General features: G+C 34.0%; 3 protein-coding genes across 9 annotated transcripts; 2 read left to right on the top strand and 1 right to left on the bottom strand.

The window, feature by feature from the left end:
- The first annotated feature begins 643 nt into the window (after positions 1-643).
- On the top strand, positions 644-2,529 carry LOC109859886 (non-structural maintenance of chromosomes element 3 homolog). The gene is made up of 6 exons (XM_020438579.1): positions 644-1,051; positions 1,242-1,582; positions 1,721-1,883; positions 1,964-2,058; positions 2,135-2,266; positions 2,401-2,529. Exons 1-6 carry the CDS (start codon positions 1,048-1,050, stop codon positions 2,476-2,478), a joined length of 813 nt encoding a protein of 270 aa, XP_020294168.1. The 5' UTR covers positions 644-1,047; the 3' UTR covers positions 2,479-2,529.
- A 640-nt stretch (positions 2,530-3,169) lies between these two features.
- On the top strand, positions 3,170-13,401 carry LOC109859880 (slowpoke-binding protein). 6 transcript variants are annotated; one of them, XM_020438569.1, is made up of 11 exons: positions 3,170-3,534; positions 4,633-4,729; positions 6,494-6,931; positions 9,713-9,879; positions 10,271-10,536; positions 11,070-11,364; positions 11,517-11,608; positions 11,690-11,815; positions 11,893-11,966; positions 12,066-12,116; positions 12,224-12,314. In XM_020438569.1, coding segments are annotated over exons 3-11 (1,434 nt in total). In that variant the 5' UTR covers positions 3,170-3,534; positions 4,633-4,729; positions 6,494-6,569; the 3' UTR covers positions 12,225-12,314. The 6 variants fall into 6 exon arrangements, with proteins under 6 accessions (XP_020294158.1, XP_020294154.1, XP_020294155.1 ...); XM_020438565.1 differs by lacking the exon at positions 12,066-12,116 and having other exon boundaries at positions 12,224-13,401; XM_020438566.1 differs by lacking the exon at positions 12,066-12,116 and having other exon boundaries at positions 3,170-3,588; positions 12,224-13,401.
- LOC109859881 (probable histone-binding protein Caf1) lies at positions 12,788-16,949 on the bottom strand. Of its 2 annotated transcripts, XM_020438572.1 has the most exons (6): positions 16,778-16,949; positions 15,494-15,664; positions 14,864-15,362; positions 14,499-14,756; positions 13,745-14,072; positions 12,788-13,578 (listed from the first exon to the last, which is right to left on the bottom strand). In XM_020438572.1, exons 1-6 carry the CDS (start codon positions 16,797-16,799, stop codon positions 13,399-13,401), a joined length of 1,458 nt encoding a protein of 485 aa, XP_020294161.1. In that variant the 5' UTR covers positions 16,800-16,949; the 3' UTR covers positions 12,788-13,398. The 2 variants fall into 2 exon arrangements, with proteins under 2 accessions (XP_020294161.1, XP_020294162.1); XM_020438573.1 differs by lacking the exon at positions 15,494-15,664.
- Between the last annotated feature and the right edge of the window lie 976 nt (positions 16,950-17,925).

Raw genomic sequence — 17,925 nt, 5'->3', positions numbered from 1 at the left:
AATGTATAAAAAATTGTAAAATGAAACTTGAAAATTGAAAAACACACTGATAAAGAATTGTAATAAAGCAGAGTAATAGATATTCTTTTTGGAATTGCAACTTTTCAGACGTATATATTTGTGTATCGGCAAAACACCTTTGTGTAATATACATGTCTTTTTGTGTAATTTGTATTTATACGTATATATGTAGTTTTTGATAAAATAAAATAAAATTTATAAAGCAAAAGCAGCAAATGATGATGTAAAAGGAGATGATACACTCCACGAGTTCTGATGCTGCTCGCTAAAATAATATTATTTTCTTCACTATCACATCTTTTCTTGTATATCACATTTATGTTGTGTGGAAAGTTGCAATGTTTTTTTTTATCCTTTTCTGTTCTCCTTTCGTATCTTCTCATCACGCGACTCCGATCATTTTAAATTTCAAAAGAAATCAAATCCACGCTCGCGAATATACACGCCTGAAGAAGATGACCATGTGAACGCGTGCACATAGCACGGAATAGAACCGCACGCTGTGGACATAGCGTACCGACATGTCGCTCGTGGACTGGCTGCGTAGTTCCAATGTGTACCACCCGTGGTGCATGCGCTAGTTTACGGGGCCGAAAAGTGATTACACATTCTCTTATGGACCTGGCCGCTCTCAGGCTTCTTTCTGATTGTAGACTGGTTCTAATATTTACCTAACCGCTTAGAATGGCGTATGGACTAGCAACAAGGGTCCACTGTGCCATAAGGACACCAGTAACCAGTATTAACTTAACCTAACCTAACCTAATCTTCTGTATACGGTTTCGTTTTGTGCTTCCTTTCGGTGTTTACGTTATTGTGTATGCCTGTAGATGAGAATTGATATAAAAGTTTATTATTCAAGCCTTTCAGAACCAAGAGCGCTCACGATTTATACAAAATATTATAGAAAAGAAAAAGAAAAAGCGCAACACGATAGATCTTTTGTCAAATATATATATAAATATATTGAACTTCAGTGACTAATTTCGAAGTGACAATCCGTGGAGTCCTCTGATATCTAGCAAAATGAGTAATATATCTTATGTTGTATATTTGATTTTGTAGAGAGTAGTTTTAAAGAGAAACAACAAAATCACTATTTTAGAGTTTGTTTTTCTTACTTAAAATCTCGTGTATAGATAAAACAAAAAGAAAATTTACAAGAAGCCAAACTTTTTGCTTTGTCCTATTGTAATGAGCAGAAATTGACGTGTTCACAGACAAAAAGAGAAGATACAGAGAAACTCAGGATGATCCTGAAAGTCTTGAGGATATGTTTTCTGTAGATTCTTATTCTGTTGCAAGCTCTCAACCTAGTGTATCTCATCGAAGTACCAGATGCTCGCAATCACAGTCTCAATCACTGAACAGAACACTGTACAACATGAGCATGGAAGATGAAGAAGAAATACACCTAAGCGGCAACATAATAAGATATCTACTTGTGGCAGATCGTAGCAAACAGCCTATACAGAAAAATCATATTATTAAACATGTATTAAATGGAAATGTGAAACAATTTCGTTCAGTTATAGATAGAGTTAAAAGGCACTTGTCTGGGGTATATTATCTTTGTCATTTTATATTATAAAATTGCTCTCAATTTATTAATTTTTCTATGAAGTATTCTTGAATGTAGAATTAAATTAGAGAATATAAAGTTACAAGTTTTGAAGAAATTTTGTTAATATTTGAAAAGGTATTTGGATACAAACTGATAGAAGTTGAAGGCAATAAATACATCTTGGTAAACGAATTAGAAAACTCTATTCCACATCTTAAGTTCAAAGATAAAAATAAACAAGTGTTGTTATTTCTTGTGCTGTTACATATTTTTATGCATGGTGAATCATGCAAAGAAGGTAACTTTATTTTTTATTTATATTTGATATTATAAATACAACATTAATAATACAACATTAATGATGAAACATTTGTGCAGAATTATTGTGGAGTTTTCTTTGCACTTTGGATATTATTACGCTTGACAATTTTCATCATGATTATTTTGGTGATGTTAAACAGTTGGTGACAGTTGTAAGAATCAAATTATATTTAATAATGCATTATAATCTAATGCAATGCAATGTAAAGGATATGTATTTGTTTATAGGAGTTTGTAAACGAGAAATATCTTACGCGGATAAGTACAGAGAAAAATAACACAACGCAAGTCGAGTATAAATGGGGGTCTCGTGCAGAAAATGAGATTTCTTACAAGTCTGTTTTGGAATTTGTGGCACGCGTAAGTCTAAAATTGTATTCAATGATGTATTTACTATAGTTATTGATACATTAGTACATGTATGTATATATATATATATATATATATATATATATATATATATATGTGTGTGTATGTATTTGTTTGAATTACAGCTATATGGTAGTAATGTGAAACAATGGGAATTTCAATATAAACTTGCAGTAGAACAAGAACAATTAAACAAATTGTAAACTTACTGAAACAACATTACAAATATTTTATTATACACACGTTATTTTGTATCTCCATTCTTAAAAATAAAATAATTGTAAAAAACTTATCAATATGATATCTCTCACACTGATCTCTAAATCTCTATTTAGAGTTATATATAATAAATGTTGCATAAACGACTAACTTTTTTATCAAAAGATTAACAAAATATGTATTATATAATTTATTTTTATTTAGTTTTTTTTTTTTTTTAATATAAATATGATTATTATTATATAATTATTATATAATTATTATATTTACATGTAAATTTTTTTTGTAAGTAAACATCGAGAAAAATATCTGAAATTGTTTCCTTTTTGCAGAAGTTCGTTATTTCGCTACATGCAATTAAGACTATAGTATTGTGTTATATTTTAATTGCTCCAAGCTCGTGTATATAATTATGAAAAAAAAAGAACGAAGAACGCGTTGAAGTTCTGTCATAAATCTCTCTCACATGTGGACAAGAAATTCACGAATTGTCAGAGTTTCCTTGTTACATACAAAATTCGGCCATCGGTGCGTTTACCTTACATATCGGGTAGGATGAGAAGCACGGCAGGGTGGTTGCGCGGAACGGAATCTGTGTCGCGCCGGGTCGGTCGCGGCCAACCACCGCCGGGATCGCGCGTTCCTCATCAGTGTCCACCCAGCCTCGCTGCTCGGTGGCCGCCGAGTGTCATTCGCCTGCGCGTCCTATCTCAAGTCGCGTGATTTTGCCGCGGCGCGGAACGGACACGCGTGCCCCCGTATAATAGACAAATACGCGCCTAATATATTCACTGCCTCACGGTCTCTCGATAGCAATTTCGGAAACTTCATCTCTGAACATATATTTCACCGCTCCCGAAAGAAAAAATGACTGCATCGTTGCGCTTTCCATTTCTACAATAGGAGAAGAGACCTGGATTCACCATCTTACTTAATCGAAAAAAATCTGAAAAATTTCTACGCGTGGACGCGAAAACATGAAAAGCGCGCGTAGCAAAACCAACATATAACCGAGACAGTTTCTGATTCAATTGATTCAAGTATTTAATGTTACTTTAGACATTGCAGTTTTGCTGCATTTTATTTTTGCACACGTTTGTACTACTTTGTTTAAAATATTCATATTAAATGTTCTCTCAAAAAATTTACAGAATGTACATGACTATCGATCGCGCAATATATCGCGTATTTCGTTGCCAAGCAACACGCACGGATTCTCTTACAATATTTTGTTACTGCAAAAATACAGTTTATTTTCGTGTGTGAAAAAATTGTTACATAAGATATATGTATATACAGGGTGCGGCAGAGGTGGTGATCGAGAAAACGGATAAGAAAAAAATAAATGAAAAATAATGTAGAAAAATATTTTTTTTCTGTAAAACGTTTTGTTTTCGAAGAAATTGAGTTTGAAGATTAAAAAATAAATAACAATTTACATTTTAGTTACGCTTAGAAAAAACGTCGCTAATAACCTTGCGTTATACACATAATCAAATAAATATCTTGCGATAGCGCAGTTATTAATTTTAAAAAGTACTCTCTTTTTTATTTAATATAAAGCAGTTAAACTCATGAGATTATTATTAGTAAAATTATTTATACTTTATTTGTGTAAAATTCAAATGTTCTAAAACTTTATTGAACAGTGTATTCTGCTTTTTGAAGGATGAACGTAATGATAATTGTTATTGTGAAACACGTATATATGTATGATAGCAGGTTATTAAACAAAGAGTTAATGTAATATTAATTTTTCACGGTTTTAAATCGTTATTAACGAATATTAAGTCTCGCGCGCAAAAATTTTATTCTACATTATTCTTTCATCAAGAATTATTCCTTTTCCGATTCTCACCTCTGTTCTGCCGCGTTCGCATATATTTATGTATATATATATATTATATATATACATATGTGTGTGTATTGTGTATATATACATATATATATAAATATCAAAATACATAAAAAGATATTTTGATAACTTTATTGTCATTATATATTGGAAAAAAAATATCTGTAAATTGAACTGGAATTTATTTGAAGCTACACAAAATAACTTGAACACAAAAAAATCTTTTTCGTAAACTTGCGAACACGTTCTCGATAACATATTTATATGTCTATATTATTTATAGACATTTCGACGACCAACGATTTTTGTGGACCAACTTATTTGTGATATTTTATGAGAAAATTTTAATATCAAAGAGGCGTTTTGCAATTTAATTGGCGGTAAGTTGCATATTATAATTTACTACGTCCATTGCAAGGGATTATTACACTCGTTGATCAATACGCTTTAATGTCAGCGAAGAACGGAGAATGATATAAAGCTACATATACATGTATATATACATGTTCTTATTGATTTATTACACATTTAATTAAAAAATTAATTAAATTTGGATTCGGCGGTAAAAGAAAGTGTAATAGTTATTCTAACAACGTAAAACTTTAATAGTTTGTACTAGTTTACCTAGGAATCCCGAGCGATCGATATATACTCTGCGCCAAAAGCTACTTAAGCTTAATAGCTCAATACTAATTTAATAGAAAATAATCCTTGACAATACTGTTACATTAATTGTATTAAATAATCCAATTGTATTACGGCACATTTTTAAAAAAAATCCGTATGAAGAAAAATTTTAATTCCATCGCGTAATATTTTTTACAAAACACAAAATAACTTTCTCTGTACTTATATTTCTCTCTCTTTTTCTCTCTCTCTCTTTCTGGTCGAGTAAATTTTAATGGTAACGCGATTCTTCGTCCCGAGAGATTTGAGAGATGGAACATCCTGTTTCTTACGCAGGCAAACGAATAAATTTCCAACGAATAAATTTTATTCGCTTTATCGATCTGAAATCTCATCGAAAGAAGTATTAATAGCGAGACGAATTCCGTCGTTTAATAATGCATCCGCGTGTATATCTCGCGGCGTTTGATTTGCGATAATTCACTTGAGCGAAATCAAAAAGGTCAGAGGAAAAATCCGACAAGAAATGCTAAAAAAAGAGTGCTTTATCGATAAGAGTTAAATATCGCGCACAAAGAGCTTAATTAAAAAAGCTTTTTCTCTTGTTTGTTCTTTTACAATCAAAATAAAAATCTACAAACAAACAAATTAGTATTAAAAAAAGTCAAGAAGATATGTAAAATTCTAATTTGACATTTAAAAACAATTAATCTACATAAGAACAATTTTTAATTTTGTCCTTTGTATAATTTTCTATTCGAACAGGAACAATGTACAGATTGTTCGATAATAAACCGTACAATTGTTCGTGGGTAGATAGAGAAGGTTACGCTAAGTCGAAAAGTTCTTTACTACTTTACGAGATTCCCAACAATTACCGAGATTTTAATTAAAAAAGATCCGTGAATATATGTATATATATACATACATACAGAGTGTCCGACAATTAATGTAAAATCTCTCGTAGGTAGGTAAAAGGAGTAAAACTGAGTCGAAATTAGTTTCTCTCATTCCGTTGCTACGGCGTACTTACGAGCGCGCGAAAAAATGACAGCTGTCATTTTGCACGTGGCTGCACGCTCATTCGCGGATCTTTATTTATTAAGAACTCGTTAATTATTGCGAATTTCGCAAAATGGTAAAGAACTTTTCGACTCAGTATAATCCCTTCTATCTGCCTACCAGCGGTGATACGGTCTTTATCAGACACTCTGTATACATATATACATGCTTATTCACGGATCTTTGTTAATTTAAGTAATTATTGCGGTAATTATTGCGAACAAAGTGATAAAGAACTTTTTGACTTACAATCAGTGCAATCCTCTGCCCAACGATTATTACATCGAACATCCTATGTATAAAAATTTCCATTATTTTTAATAGAAAACAATTATACTTCAGATATGTTTGTCCATTGAACATTTCACGTAGGTACTACGCGCGTATTTTAAAATGACAGTCTGAGAAAAAAATTCGTTACGATAAATCAGTTAAATTGCTTGGGGGGGTTGAAGAAATTTCAGACACGCCGAGGACCAAGTAACATTCTACTAGTCGAGAGTAGACGAGAGAGACTTGTGACGCGCAAGAATGTTCAATCTCTATCAGAGTTTAAACAAGAAGGATGAGGGCGACGGAGGACAACGGAGCCGTGAATCCGAGGTGACCGGTCACGATCGGTTCTGTCAGCATCGCAGCACCGGTCATTCGAGCACCCGACGTCGCCGTCGCGCCGTCAATCGGAGAACGCAGAGCGCAACCGAGCTGAACACTCGAGCGATAAGCTCGGCACGGGGATCGTTGCGACGCGGTTGCAGCGTCAGCACCGAAGACGAGAACGAGAGCGAAGACGACAAGGGTCATCAGCTGGCGAACAAGCTGGACAGTCTGGCGCGGCTGCTCTTCAGCCGCGTGTCGGTTGCACGAGGATACAAGGATCAGGGTGACGTCAAGTGGGTATAAGACACAGATCGAACGTGATAGATCGTCAGAGCTTTAATATCGCGTCTGATTTTCGAATCAGCTGAACTCAGCTAACGCCGAGATTCAGGTGCCATTTGTTAGAGCGCACATACACGAAGTTGATATAGTTACAGAAAAAAAAAGCGATAAAATTTTTTTTCATAGAATTGTCTTTGAAAATTTCCAAGAAAAAAATAAGTACGAAGTTTATTATGTAAAGACACACATTTTTATGGAGTTTGTTATGAAATTGATGGAATCATATAAACCTACGGAATTAATGAGTCGCAGGATCTCTTTTTAATGTGCTGTTTTAAAATTATAAGATCTTAAAAACGCGTTTCACTCGGCGCGTGAAAAAGCAATATTGAATACACACACATTTAGATATATGTCTCTTGTATTGATATAGAATTTTTACATAAAACATATATATATAAACAAAATAAGTAACATCTCATAATTATTAAAACTTTTGGTCTATATTATAAACATTATATCATTATCATTTTATCTACGAAGCAATGGTAATTATATACAGGTGTCCGACAATTGAATCTGTCGTAAACAGGTAAAAGGAGTAAAACTGAATCGAAAAGTCTTATAACAGTTTGCGAGAGATTTGCACAATAGTTACTGACTATCTTAATTAACAAAGATCCGCGAATAAGGCGGATTGCATTGGGCTGTCTTTACGCTTCGCGCGGTTATTTTTTATTACGTATATGTTATAGGGTAAAAGACCCAATTACTGTCACCTGAATAATAAACTCATATACTAATATAAACTCATATACTAATAAATAAGTAGTAAAATTGTTTTTACTACTTATTTGTCAAAAACATGTGTTTTTCTTCTTATCTGATATTATCCGATGTCTCTGATATAAGGAACAAAATAATACCGTCTCTCAAAATCTCTATTTTTTTTTTTTTTATTTATAAATGTAATAATTAAAAAAGAACGAGATGCGAGAGCTATTACTGTCACCCCTAAAATGAAAGAAATGAGACACGAATGTTGAGTGCTGGATTTTTTTTGTGTTATATTAATTGCACTTAAAATTCTATGTTAGATTGTTTTCATGCATAACTTTTTAGGATTTATTTAATATTTTAAATAAAATAGCTTAGGGTGACAGTAATTGGACAGGTGACAGTAATTGGGTCTTTTACCCTATACCGTTATATTAGCTCCTATGAGATACATTGCGGGTAACAACGTGAGCGCGTGTCGTCTTACGCGCGTAAGACAGCCCGATGCGTGCTTATTCGCGCGGATCTTTGTTAATTAAGATCTCGGTAACTATCGCGAATCTCGCAAAATAATACAGGACTTTTCGCGACTCGGTATAACTCTCTCCATCTGCTCACGAAGGATTGTACGTCTATTACCGCGCGGAAACATTGTATACATATATATATATATATATATATATATATATAAAATAATAATAATAATAATAATATATTAGAAACAATTATTACTTGTTGCTTCCACGAGAAATCAATTACCAGGCATTGTGTGTAATCGCAAATATTGCAGTTGGATATTGCTCGCATGACATCATTGTATTCTGCAAATCATCCATCACAATTGTACACATCTTTCCATCGTGTATCTCCGGGCATTACGTCTGTTCTGTTTATAAACCTTGTGTGTTAATTCACCTTCCGTGACGACACACACAGATCTATCTTCGAGACGCTTGAAGCAAGCTAGAACACTCTCGCGTTCAAATCAAGTCAATTTTTCATTATCGCGAATTTCAACACGATCGTCGCACGCATTTAAAAACAAATAATATTTATTTCGCGAAAAAAATATCTGATTAATAATGGCTGTGTGCGCACGTCATCAGGATGTTCACCGAAGTTTTCCAGCGGGCGATTACGAGCGGATAGACGGAAATTTTCGAGTCGCTGTGCGCAGGTAATCGAACAATAAGGAAAACAACAGAACATCTAAAAAAAAAAAAAAAAATATTGCCAAAATTTATTTAATTACTTACATAATTTCTAGATTATTGACAGATTGATCTTTCTGAATAATTTAATATGTTCCGATAATAATTCAATTACCGCGTCTCTTGCGCGCGGGAGTCTTCCGTATACACAAATGACTGCGAGACTGTACACGATCTGTAAAATCGGTTATTGTGATTTTCTTATTGGATGTGAAACCTCTTACAGTCGTAGAGCGGCGTGGCGCGTTAGTGGTACACATCGTGATAATCCGTGGTTCGCGAATCTAAGCCGCTTTTGTTGGTGCCGGAGGCGCGATAATACACAGGAACTGTATAGTCAAACTACGCGAAACTACGCGTCAACGTCGGATCACAGGTAGAAAACGCTTTTAACTCTCTGTACATGATATTTGTATAACACACATAATATGGTTTTTGCAACATCTCACGCAACATTTAACAACTGGCGCATACAATGTCAGTACGAATATTTGCAAAGGAGTAGTAAATTTAAATAGTCCGGAGAGTTTATTTAAACTACTGCCGCGTATTTATATACACACATATATATGTATAATTATTATTATTTTAATAACTAGAAAACCTTTCGACATCGATCAACTACTAAGAATGCATAGATTATTGCGGCTTTAACGGTCAGATATACAGGATGTAATATATCGATCTGTATTTGAAATAATGCTACGAGTTCCATTCTTTCAGCGAACAGGTCGGAAAGAAAAATAAGAGGAGGAAAAAGCGGAACACGAGATATAGTTAAATAGTTTTATGTGTAATTGATAGGAACGGGCGTTACACGGCGCTGAATCATGGATCAAAATCTGTCAGCGAAGACGGAGTCGAGTACATGGAAATGGAAAAGAGATCCCGTGATCGTGCTTTGTCGATCTGTCGAGACTATATCGAAAAAACGCCGCGGTTCGCTCTCATCAAACAGCTTAATAATATTGGTGAGCCTTTTTTTTTTCTTTTTGATCCTATCGAAATGTCAATTTACAAACGAAAGCGTATGCACCAGTTCGGGAATCGTACATTTTTTGATAGACTTTTGATATAAGTGTAAAAACAAAAGAAAATTTTGTTCATTATGTATAATAGCAATTATAAAATAGTAATAAATTAAAAAAAGGTTTAGGAAAGATTAAAAGATATTAATGGTAAAATATTAGAGATATATTTAAAAAATATATATTTTATATCTAAATCAATCATCTATAAAATTTTTTATTCGTACAATATTGTGTAATCAGGTCTTTTTTTAATTAAGAAATACTTTTAGAAAGTAGAAAATTATAAATAAATAAATAAATACATATATATAAATACTTTACATATTTATAGGATCAAGGGTAGATAAATATTGGTTTATGGTAAGAGATACATCATTGAAGACAGATAGACTGTTGACCCTAGTGCCGCTAAGTCGGAATTGTCCGCTGACCACTTGTCCCTCCACCAAAGACATTTTGAATAATCTGTTCCTGGCTTTACAACATCCGTATGTTTGTCCTGTTTTTCACGTTGATTTTCTCGAGTACGAAGATCAAATTTATATCGTGCTGATGCAACCTATTAATCAGGGAAGCCTCAAGGACTTGATATACGGCGTGAGTACAGATTTAATTTGCAGAAATATTTATTGTATGTTTGTTTTTTTTTGCAGAATAACAAAAAAACAAATAATATCATTCTTTTTATCTTTAAATTTTTTAATTATTTAAAAGATATTTTTGCTTGTGTCTTTAAAGTTGAATTTAAGATATGGGATATTTTTGACTTAAACATCAAAGATATCTTTAATGTAAAGAAAATATCAAAACTGGCAAAAAAAACGATATATTTTCAGTCGTTAAATAAGAAAGTTTTTTGATCGTATCTATTGATTCTTGTATACGTATATACATATACACATTGATATCTATATCGTACTCTATTAGTACTCGAATTTTGCAACTGCTGAAGGACAATCAACGCTTCGCTGATGGGACGCGCGTCTCAGTATCGATGACGAAGGTAAATGTGGTAAAGGAGAAAGCGAGACGGCGTAGCACTCAGAAAACATCTTCGGCAGTTGCAAAAAAAAATTCGAGCATTGCTGCGCATTGATAAAATAGCAGCAAAAATATATCACATAAAACAGATCGAACGGAACTGCTGGAACGAGGATTGGTCTCACAAATATGCCGCGCGAGGTAAAGGGCTCACGTTGCCGCAAGTGCAACGTATGGGGCGACAAATATTGGAAGCGCTAATGTTCCTGAAGGAACGAGGATTTCCTATTGTGACACATCTCCATTCGGGTAACGTTGTGATCCAAAATGGCGTTGCCAGATTGGCTGGTTTGGAGAACACCCTTCTGGGTTTTACAAGTCGCATACATCCTGTCGTAACGTCTCGATTAACGCACACTACTTCTATCGATATTATATGTTTCGGTAGGTGTAATATCAGAAATTTAAATAGACTATTTTATTTTTGTAGATTTTCTATATGTATGTACGTTAATAATTTTAATTTTATAATAATTTTCTATATACGTATGTATATTAATAAGTAGATATTTTAACAAGACGAATTGTTATCTCAGGACATATGCTGTTTGAAATGTGTGCTGGTTACGAATTGTTGACCTTCAGACCGTCCACCGTCCAACTATCAGACATCGAAATGTATCCTCAGGTAATAAATCGATCGATTAAGAAACAATCGGCATTGCTTATTTAAACGAAGAACGTGTAAAAGTCGGACGTTCAATTTTAGGTCGTGAGATTTCTCGAATTGATATTCACAGAGGTAGAAAATCACTTCGTTAGCATAGAAGAGTTGCTGATTCACGATCTCTTTAGAAATATTGATCTCCGCGAAATACGATGTGCGGCCGTAACTGTAAGTAATTTGTGTGCGACATCAGTCATCATTTTTAGAGAAAGTACAAACACGCGCAATTATTTTTTTTTTTTCAGGTATTTCGTCCGACCCTAACGCCCTCCATAATGAATCTGCTGGATAGTATTAAACGACAAGATACCGCAAAAGGGTGAGTTTAGTTTTAATAAAATTCACGCCGATTTACATACAATTTATACCAAAACTTGGCTCATAAATAATTACTGGTTTTGCAAATAATTTTGCACAGCTGGCATAAGACACGCTCTATAAGCGATGTTCACTTAACGCGCAGATTTTGGTAACGATATAAATCAATTATTTTCGTTCTAAGATATAGATAGATATAAAGTTCGAATATAAAGTAAAAACGATACATATGTGAATGGCGAATTGTGTTTTTTTCAGAATTACTAATATCGACAGCGCGGATGCTACGTCGTTGAACAGCTTTGAATATGAAGATTCTTTACTTACACAGATACGCAACGAGCTTTCACAAATAGCTTTATAATGTGGGAACAAGATATACGTATATTTTATCTCGAATATGTGTGAACACACATTCCTATATATGTATTTGCAAAGTGCCAAGAAAATGATTTTTGTGCTAATTTCAATATGTATGTGCGAAAAAAGTACATGTTGAAAAATTTATACATCGAAGATACAGTATCGATCTGGTTTTGTCGCGTTTGACGTATTTGTGTTCAAATCAAATGATAAAAAGAAAAAATTTATTAATAATTCTTTTTTATCTCACTCACACACGTACACACACACACACACACACAAGTAATAATCTTATAGAAACAGAACATTTTTCAAACTCGTATATTGTACGCCTGAAAAAATTCGTCTCTTGAACTTATTATTTTAAATTATATTAAGAACTATACACATATGTGAGTTACAAATATATTGCAATAAAGGAAAGTGGAAAAAGCGCAAAAAAAAAAAAAACTAACATCATTTGTTTACATCAATTTTTTTTATTACTCATGCTTAAAACGAGAAGTAGAAAAAGTACTTGACAATCCCATCCTAGATTTACTTGAGCTTCCGCTGTGACAGAGAAATAGTACCTTCATATGTGAAAAGACTGTAATTTCGTATAAACTAATAGTTTATTTTGGTCTAGCTAGTCAATTAGCTTAAGATATCTTTATCGATTTTTGTTATAATAGTTTTATCTCGCTTTTCTTTTGCAAGTGTCTTTTAGAATTATCTGCTGAACAAATATGAAGTATCCGTTTAGTCAGAACCATATAAAATGTACGAATCTTAACAATTATGCACATTTTGTTTTTCAAGATTGACTTGCGAAGAGTCCAAAAACAAAAAGGAACAATAAAAATGTTTTTAGCACACAAATATTTGTTGGAAAATTCATGTATAAACTTAATGCTTAAAGACAAGGAATAGTGTTCCTCGAATTGAAAAGAGTTCGTTTTTTTTCTGCCACACAAGTGGTTTCATGTGTGATCACATTGAGTTGTATTTTAACATGACATAGCACAGTAATGTTCAGTTCTCGATGATCGGTGGACGACTCGGAATAATTTAATAAATTACGTCCCACGTTATGAGCCGCCAGTCTCGATTTCGCTTCCTGGTGTTTCGGGTTCCTCATCATTGTAGATATTCTCCGCCATCTGCCATACTTGCATTATGTTGTCTTCGGAAACCGAACATATAACCCATGGCTCGTTTGGATTCCACGAAAAATCACTGATCTTTGCAGTGTGTCCTCCGTGAATAAACTGTAGACATATTTAACAAATTTTTTATTTAGAAACACACATAACATGTTTTAAAATCTGTTTTAAATTAATTGTATCAAAACAGCCTATTAATTATTTTCTGTGTGTACGTGATTGAGAATATTTATAAAATTATAATAATTTATGAAATTTATCAAAATTATACCAAAAGCTCAGGCGGGCCATCCTCAGCATCTTCGGAAGACTGTTCTTCACCGATCTTGCTAAGGTCCCAAACGTGTAATCGTCTGTCTGTACCACTGCTCGCCAATATCGTCTCATTGTGAGGAGACCATTGAACTTGGAAGATCTCATCTTTGTGTGATTCGAACGAATGTAATTTCAACTTGAGATTTCGTAAGTCCCAAAGAGCCACTGTTTTGTCTGCGCTACCGGTTGCCAGGATGAATTCGGAGTACGGGTTGAAACTCAAGCAATTCACCTCGGCAGTGTGGGCGTCGACAGTGTGACTTGGCTTGCTGGTATTGTTGCATCTGCGCAAGTCAAAATTTAAATCATACTACAACAAACATATAAACATATAAGACACTTTTGTTCTAAACAGAAATTTGTTTTAACTACTTGTACAAATAAGACTGTGTTCGGAAACATCAATTATGTGCACATGAGCGTTATTCTATCTTTGTTTTATATCTAATGAGCGATAAAAGTGCACACGAGCGGTGTTTCTTAACGCAGCCTAAAAAGATGTTTGTCACACTAAAATATATATTATTAATCTGAAATATATAGAAACAAGATATAGCTAAGTGATGCTAATCTGCAGAATCTTGTTTCGCTTTTCGATAATTCAGAGTTCATCTCATCAAAAATTGTAGGTCTCAAAAAGCACAACTCGAAGCTAAGTGGCACATTAAACATACTCTCAAAAAAGTAAAATGTATATAAAGATAAATTACCTAGTATCCCAAATCATGAGCTTTTGATCGTCAGCAACCGAACCAAACAATGATTCGTGCAACAAATGCCAAGCAACATCCTCAACTACAGCTGTGTGTCCTGTGAATATAGTTTTTGCATCGATAACACGATTCTCTTTTGGTGTGGCATTAATATCCCACAAGCAAATAGTGTGATCATCAGATGCGCTAAGTAAATATCCATTAAGATTTGGATTCCATGAGAGGCCGTAACCTTCTTTCTGATGTCCGCGCAATCTGCCATTAAAATTATAATAACATATGCAAATAATAATATAAAAGTAACAGTGTATATAATTGTACTTCATGCGCTATGTTTGTATTCTTAACACACACACAAATACCTTAAATCTGGATGACATTCTCCATTAGGATCGGGCTTACTGGGATGTTTGGTGTAATCAAAAACGAGTACATCGCTCGAGGGAGTTTTTGTTGCAATCACGCACGGATTCTGCGGCATATATCGTGCTCTGTTGACTTCTCCTTCATGGTTGATCTTAATTTCAATCTCAATCTTGCCGCTAACAGAACCAAATCCACCAAATTCGCCTTTCTCATTGTCGTAATGAGAAGCGTCAAATTGCGCATCCTCGTTAGGCAATTGGACGCTTGCAATCAGTAGATGATTTTGTTCATCGGAAGTGTGAGTACCTAAAATCAACCTATGAACTGAATAATCTTTGCCTTCTGGCCTGGTGACATCAGGCAGCCATTGGGCTGTCAGAGAAGGCCATTCCAGAGCATGTGTCATCACAAGGTCGTAAAGAAATGGTGTATTTTTCTTCCATATTTTGTATTCCTCATTGATGATACGCTCTTCCACCGCATCGTCGAAACCCTCTGCACAAAGATAGAACAGTAGTACTTGTAAATTTCACATTATGTATGAATTCATTGCAGGAGAAAATTTATAAATTGTAATATAAGAAATATATATATATATGTAATAAATTTAGTAAATTGCCTAGTACCATAGAGGGAAGGATCTAAGTCACATGATTGTTTATTGTGAGAAGATGGAGAAGAGTGTTGTTTGGTACGATGTCGAAGATTTTTATCATGAAAAGATGATTGTTGATTGCCAGGACGTTGATGTGATTGTTGATCATGAGAAGATTGAGATACATTAGAACTGATGTTTTCTGAAAAAGTAAAAGAATAGAACAAATATTTTCAGATTGGTTGCATAGTTTTGGAAGTACATGATTTTCAATGTACAATCAACATATGTATATCAATTGATGCATATATATATAGTTTTTTCCCAATATTATATTGTTACTATTATGTTTCTGTACCAAAACTAATGTTTCTGTGTAATACTGACTTATATCAACAATCTAATTATTTTCTTACCTTTATTTTCAATTAATTAATTTTTATGGGTTTTTATTCTTGCGGGATCAGTGAAAAGTAATCAGCAAACAATATTTTTGTGTGATATACAATAAGAAATATATATGTTGCTATGTAAATGTAACTCAAAATTCCAAGATTTATAGATTATGTACAACAACAATAATCTTTCTCACACATAAATGTTAACAAAAACAATGTATTTGTAAGTACAGACAATCTCAAAATGTTGAAGAGCTATAAGTAAACGTGTTTTCTTATAACTGTGCAACCAATCAAAAACAAATTATTCTATATCTTTTACTTTCAAATATCACTTTTTATATATTTGTGTGTGTGTGTGTATGTGTGTGTATATATATATATTTATGATGTATATATATTCATATATGTATATACAAAATAATATATAATTAATTTATGTACATTTTTAGTTACTGTATATATATCAACACACTCCGCAATAAAGTTGAAAATAATAAATTAACATTATTGTCAAAATATCTATAAACTTTCTTATTTTTGAGACTGAGTGTAACAATTTACTGCACATTATTGTTTTTGGAAATGCTGATGATATATTCCATTGTGGTAATCGTAATCACAAACGCCGAAACATGCGTTTTGTGCGGAAATACCGGTTGCGGAAGAAACCGAGAACTTTTTGAGAATTTATTTTTTTGGTTGTTTCGTAAGAAAAATAATACAAGTCGTTCGAATTTTTTTGCTCACATCGAACATGTGACGCAAAAAGAAGAGCTTTGCTTTCCAAACGATTAAAGGTTTTGTTTATCGGACCATGTTCTTCCAGATTTATTCACCGGACTAACCGTAATTTATTTTCACGAGAAAAGACAAAAGTTTAAATCAAGTATTGAAAAAATTATGCAGAATCTTACCGTTATCTTTGTCCCCCATCATTTATCCTTCGTAAATTGACTCAAAAGATAAATTACGATGCAAATTATCGAAACGCCGAACTGAAATTCAGCCCGCCAAAATCGACAACCGTAGACCGTACCGGATCGGTATCAATAGCACACAGTATGGTTGCTTTCCAGCAAGAAGACACAAACAGACACAGTAGCTAGTCGTTTTTTACTGGCAGTACTGAAAATCTATAGATTCACGTCACGTGTACTATAGATTTTTCAGTACTGCCAGTAATAACCGAACAGGGGGCCAATGTCAGGCACAGAAGAGCTGTATGCGAAGCTGCTTATTGGAACATCATTTAATTCTTAGTAAAGTCGATAGATCGCGCTTTATATACATAAATTTACCAAATTGTATTTCTAGTCAGCTTTAGTTTCTGTTTAACACACGACGTATGTATCAGCCCAGTGGTCTCGCGGCCTGAAGGCGACGTCCCATTGAGCGGAAATCTATAGCGGAACGGAATGTGCGGAACCAGCTCGACCAATCATAGCTATTCCGTTTTCTTTCCTTCGCTTTTTCTTTGATTACGATTGGTCGAGCTGGTTCCGCACATTCCGTTCCGCTATAGATTTCCGCTCAATGGGACATCGCCCTGAGTGCAGGGGCTGCGAACCTGGAGGTCCCGAGTTCGAATCCGCTCACCACCTAAGGATTTTTTCCGGGCCGGTCCCTTTCAACCGAGTTTATCGGTTGATTGGCGAACTGAATCGGGCTTCCAAAAATTAATTCGGGTGTAATCCCGAATTATAATTTCCCTCCCACAAGGCGAATCGTAGTCAATACCATATCGATAGACTGGCGTTTGCTCCTCTCTCGCAGGGGCGTGAGCCATATAAGCAAAGAAGAAGAAGAAGAACGAATCAAATTATGATCAAATTATCCGACATTATAGAAAGTAAAAATCGAATTAAATCGAATCAATTAGTAGCAGAGAGAAGACTGAGAGCGACCATCCTATTCTAGTTTCTTAAGACGGTTTCAGTCGCTAATTTTAGCGCTATATCCACAAAAGTGGATCTTAAGGCTCGTTCCACATTAAACGCAAGTGGCAAAGTGAACTGATCAAATCACGTTGGTCGATTGGCTGATCTGACTCTGCGATTGGTCA

This window comes from Pseudomyrmex gracilis, unplaced genomic scaffold, assembly GCF_002006095.1.
Source record: "Pseudomyrmex gracilis isolate BER0280 unplaced genomic scaffold, ASM200609v1 scaffold_298, whole genome shotgun sequence".
NCBI classification, from domain to species: domain Eukaryota; kingdom Metazoa; phylum Arthropoda; class Insecta; order Hymenoptera; family Formicidae; genus Pseudomyrmex; species Pseudomyrmex gracilis.
This window is presented reverse-complemented; position numbering and strand designations above follow the sequence as displayed.

Excerpts from the sequence above, each read along its gene's own strand:
- LOC109859886 (XM_020438579.1), top strand. Across the intron at positions 1,884-1,963 it reads TGGTGAATCATGCAAAGAAG|AATTATTGTGGAGTTTTCTT; the intron begins GTAACTTTATTT and ends ACATTTGTGCAG. Across the intron at positions 2,059-2,134 it reads TTAAACAGTTGGTGACAGTT|GAGTTTGTAAACGAGAAATA; the intron begins GTAAGAATCAAA and ends ATTTGTTTATAG.
- LOC109859880 (XM_020438565.1), top strand. The coding sequence starts at position 6,570 with ATGTTCAATCTCTATCAGAGTTTAAACAAGAAGGATGAGGGCGACGGA. Across the intron at positions 10,537-11,069 it reads TCAAGGACTTGATATACGGC|ATCGAACGGAACTGCTGGAA; the intron begins GTGAGTACAGAT and ends CACATAAAACAG. Across the intron at positions 11,365-11,516 it reads TATCGATATTATATGTTTCG|GACATATGCTGTTTGAAATG; the intron begins GTAGGTGTAATA and ends TTGTTATCTCAG.
- LOC109859881 (XM_020438572.1), bottom strand. The coding sequence starts at position 16,799 with ATGATGGGGGACAAAGATAACG. Across the intron at positions 14,757-14,863 it reads GAATGTCATCCAGATTTAAG|ATTGCGCGGACATCAGAAAG; the intron begins GTATTTGTGTGT and ends TTTTAATGGCAG. Across the intron at positions 14,073-14,498 it reads CTCATGATTTGGGATACTAG|ATGCAACAATACCAGCAAGC; the intron begins GTAATTTATCTT and ends TGACTTGCGCAG.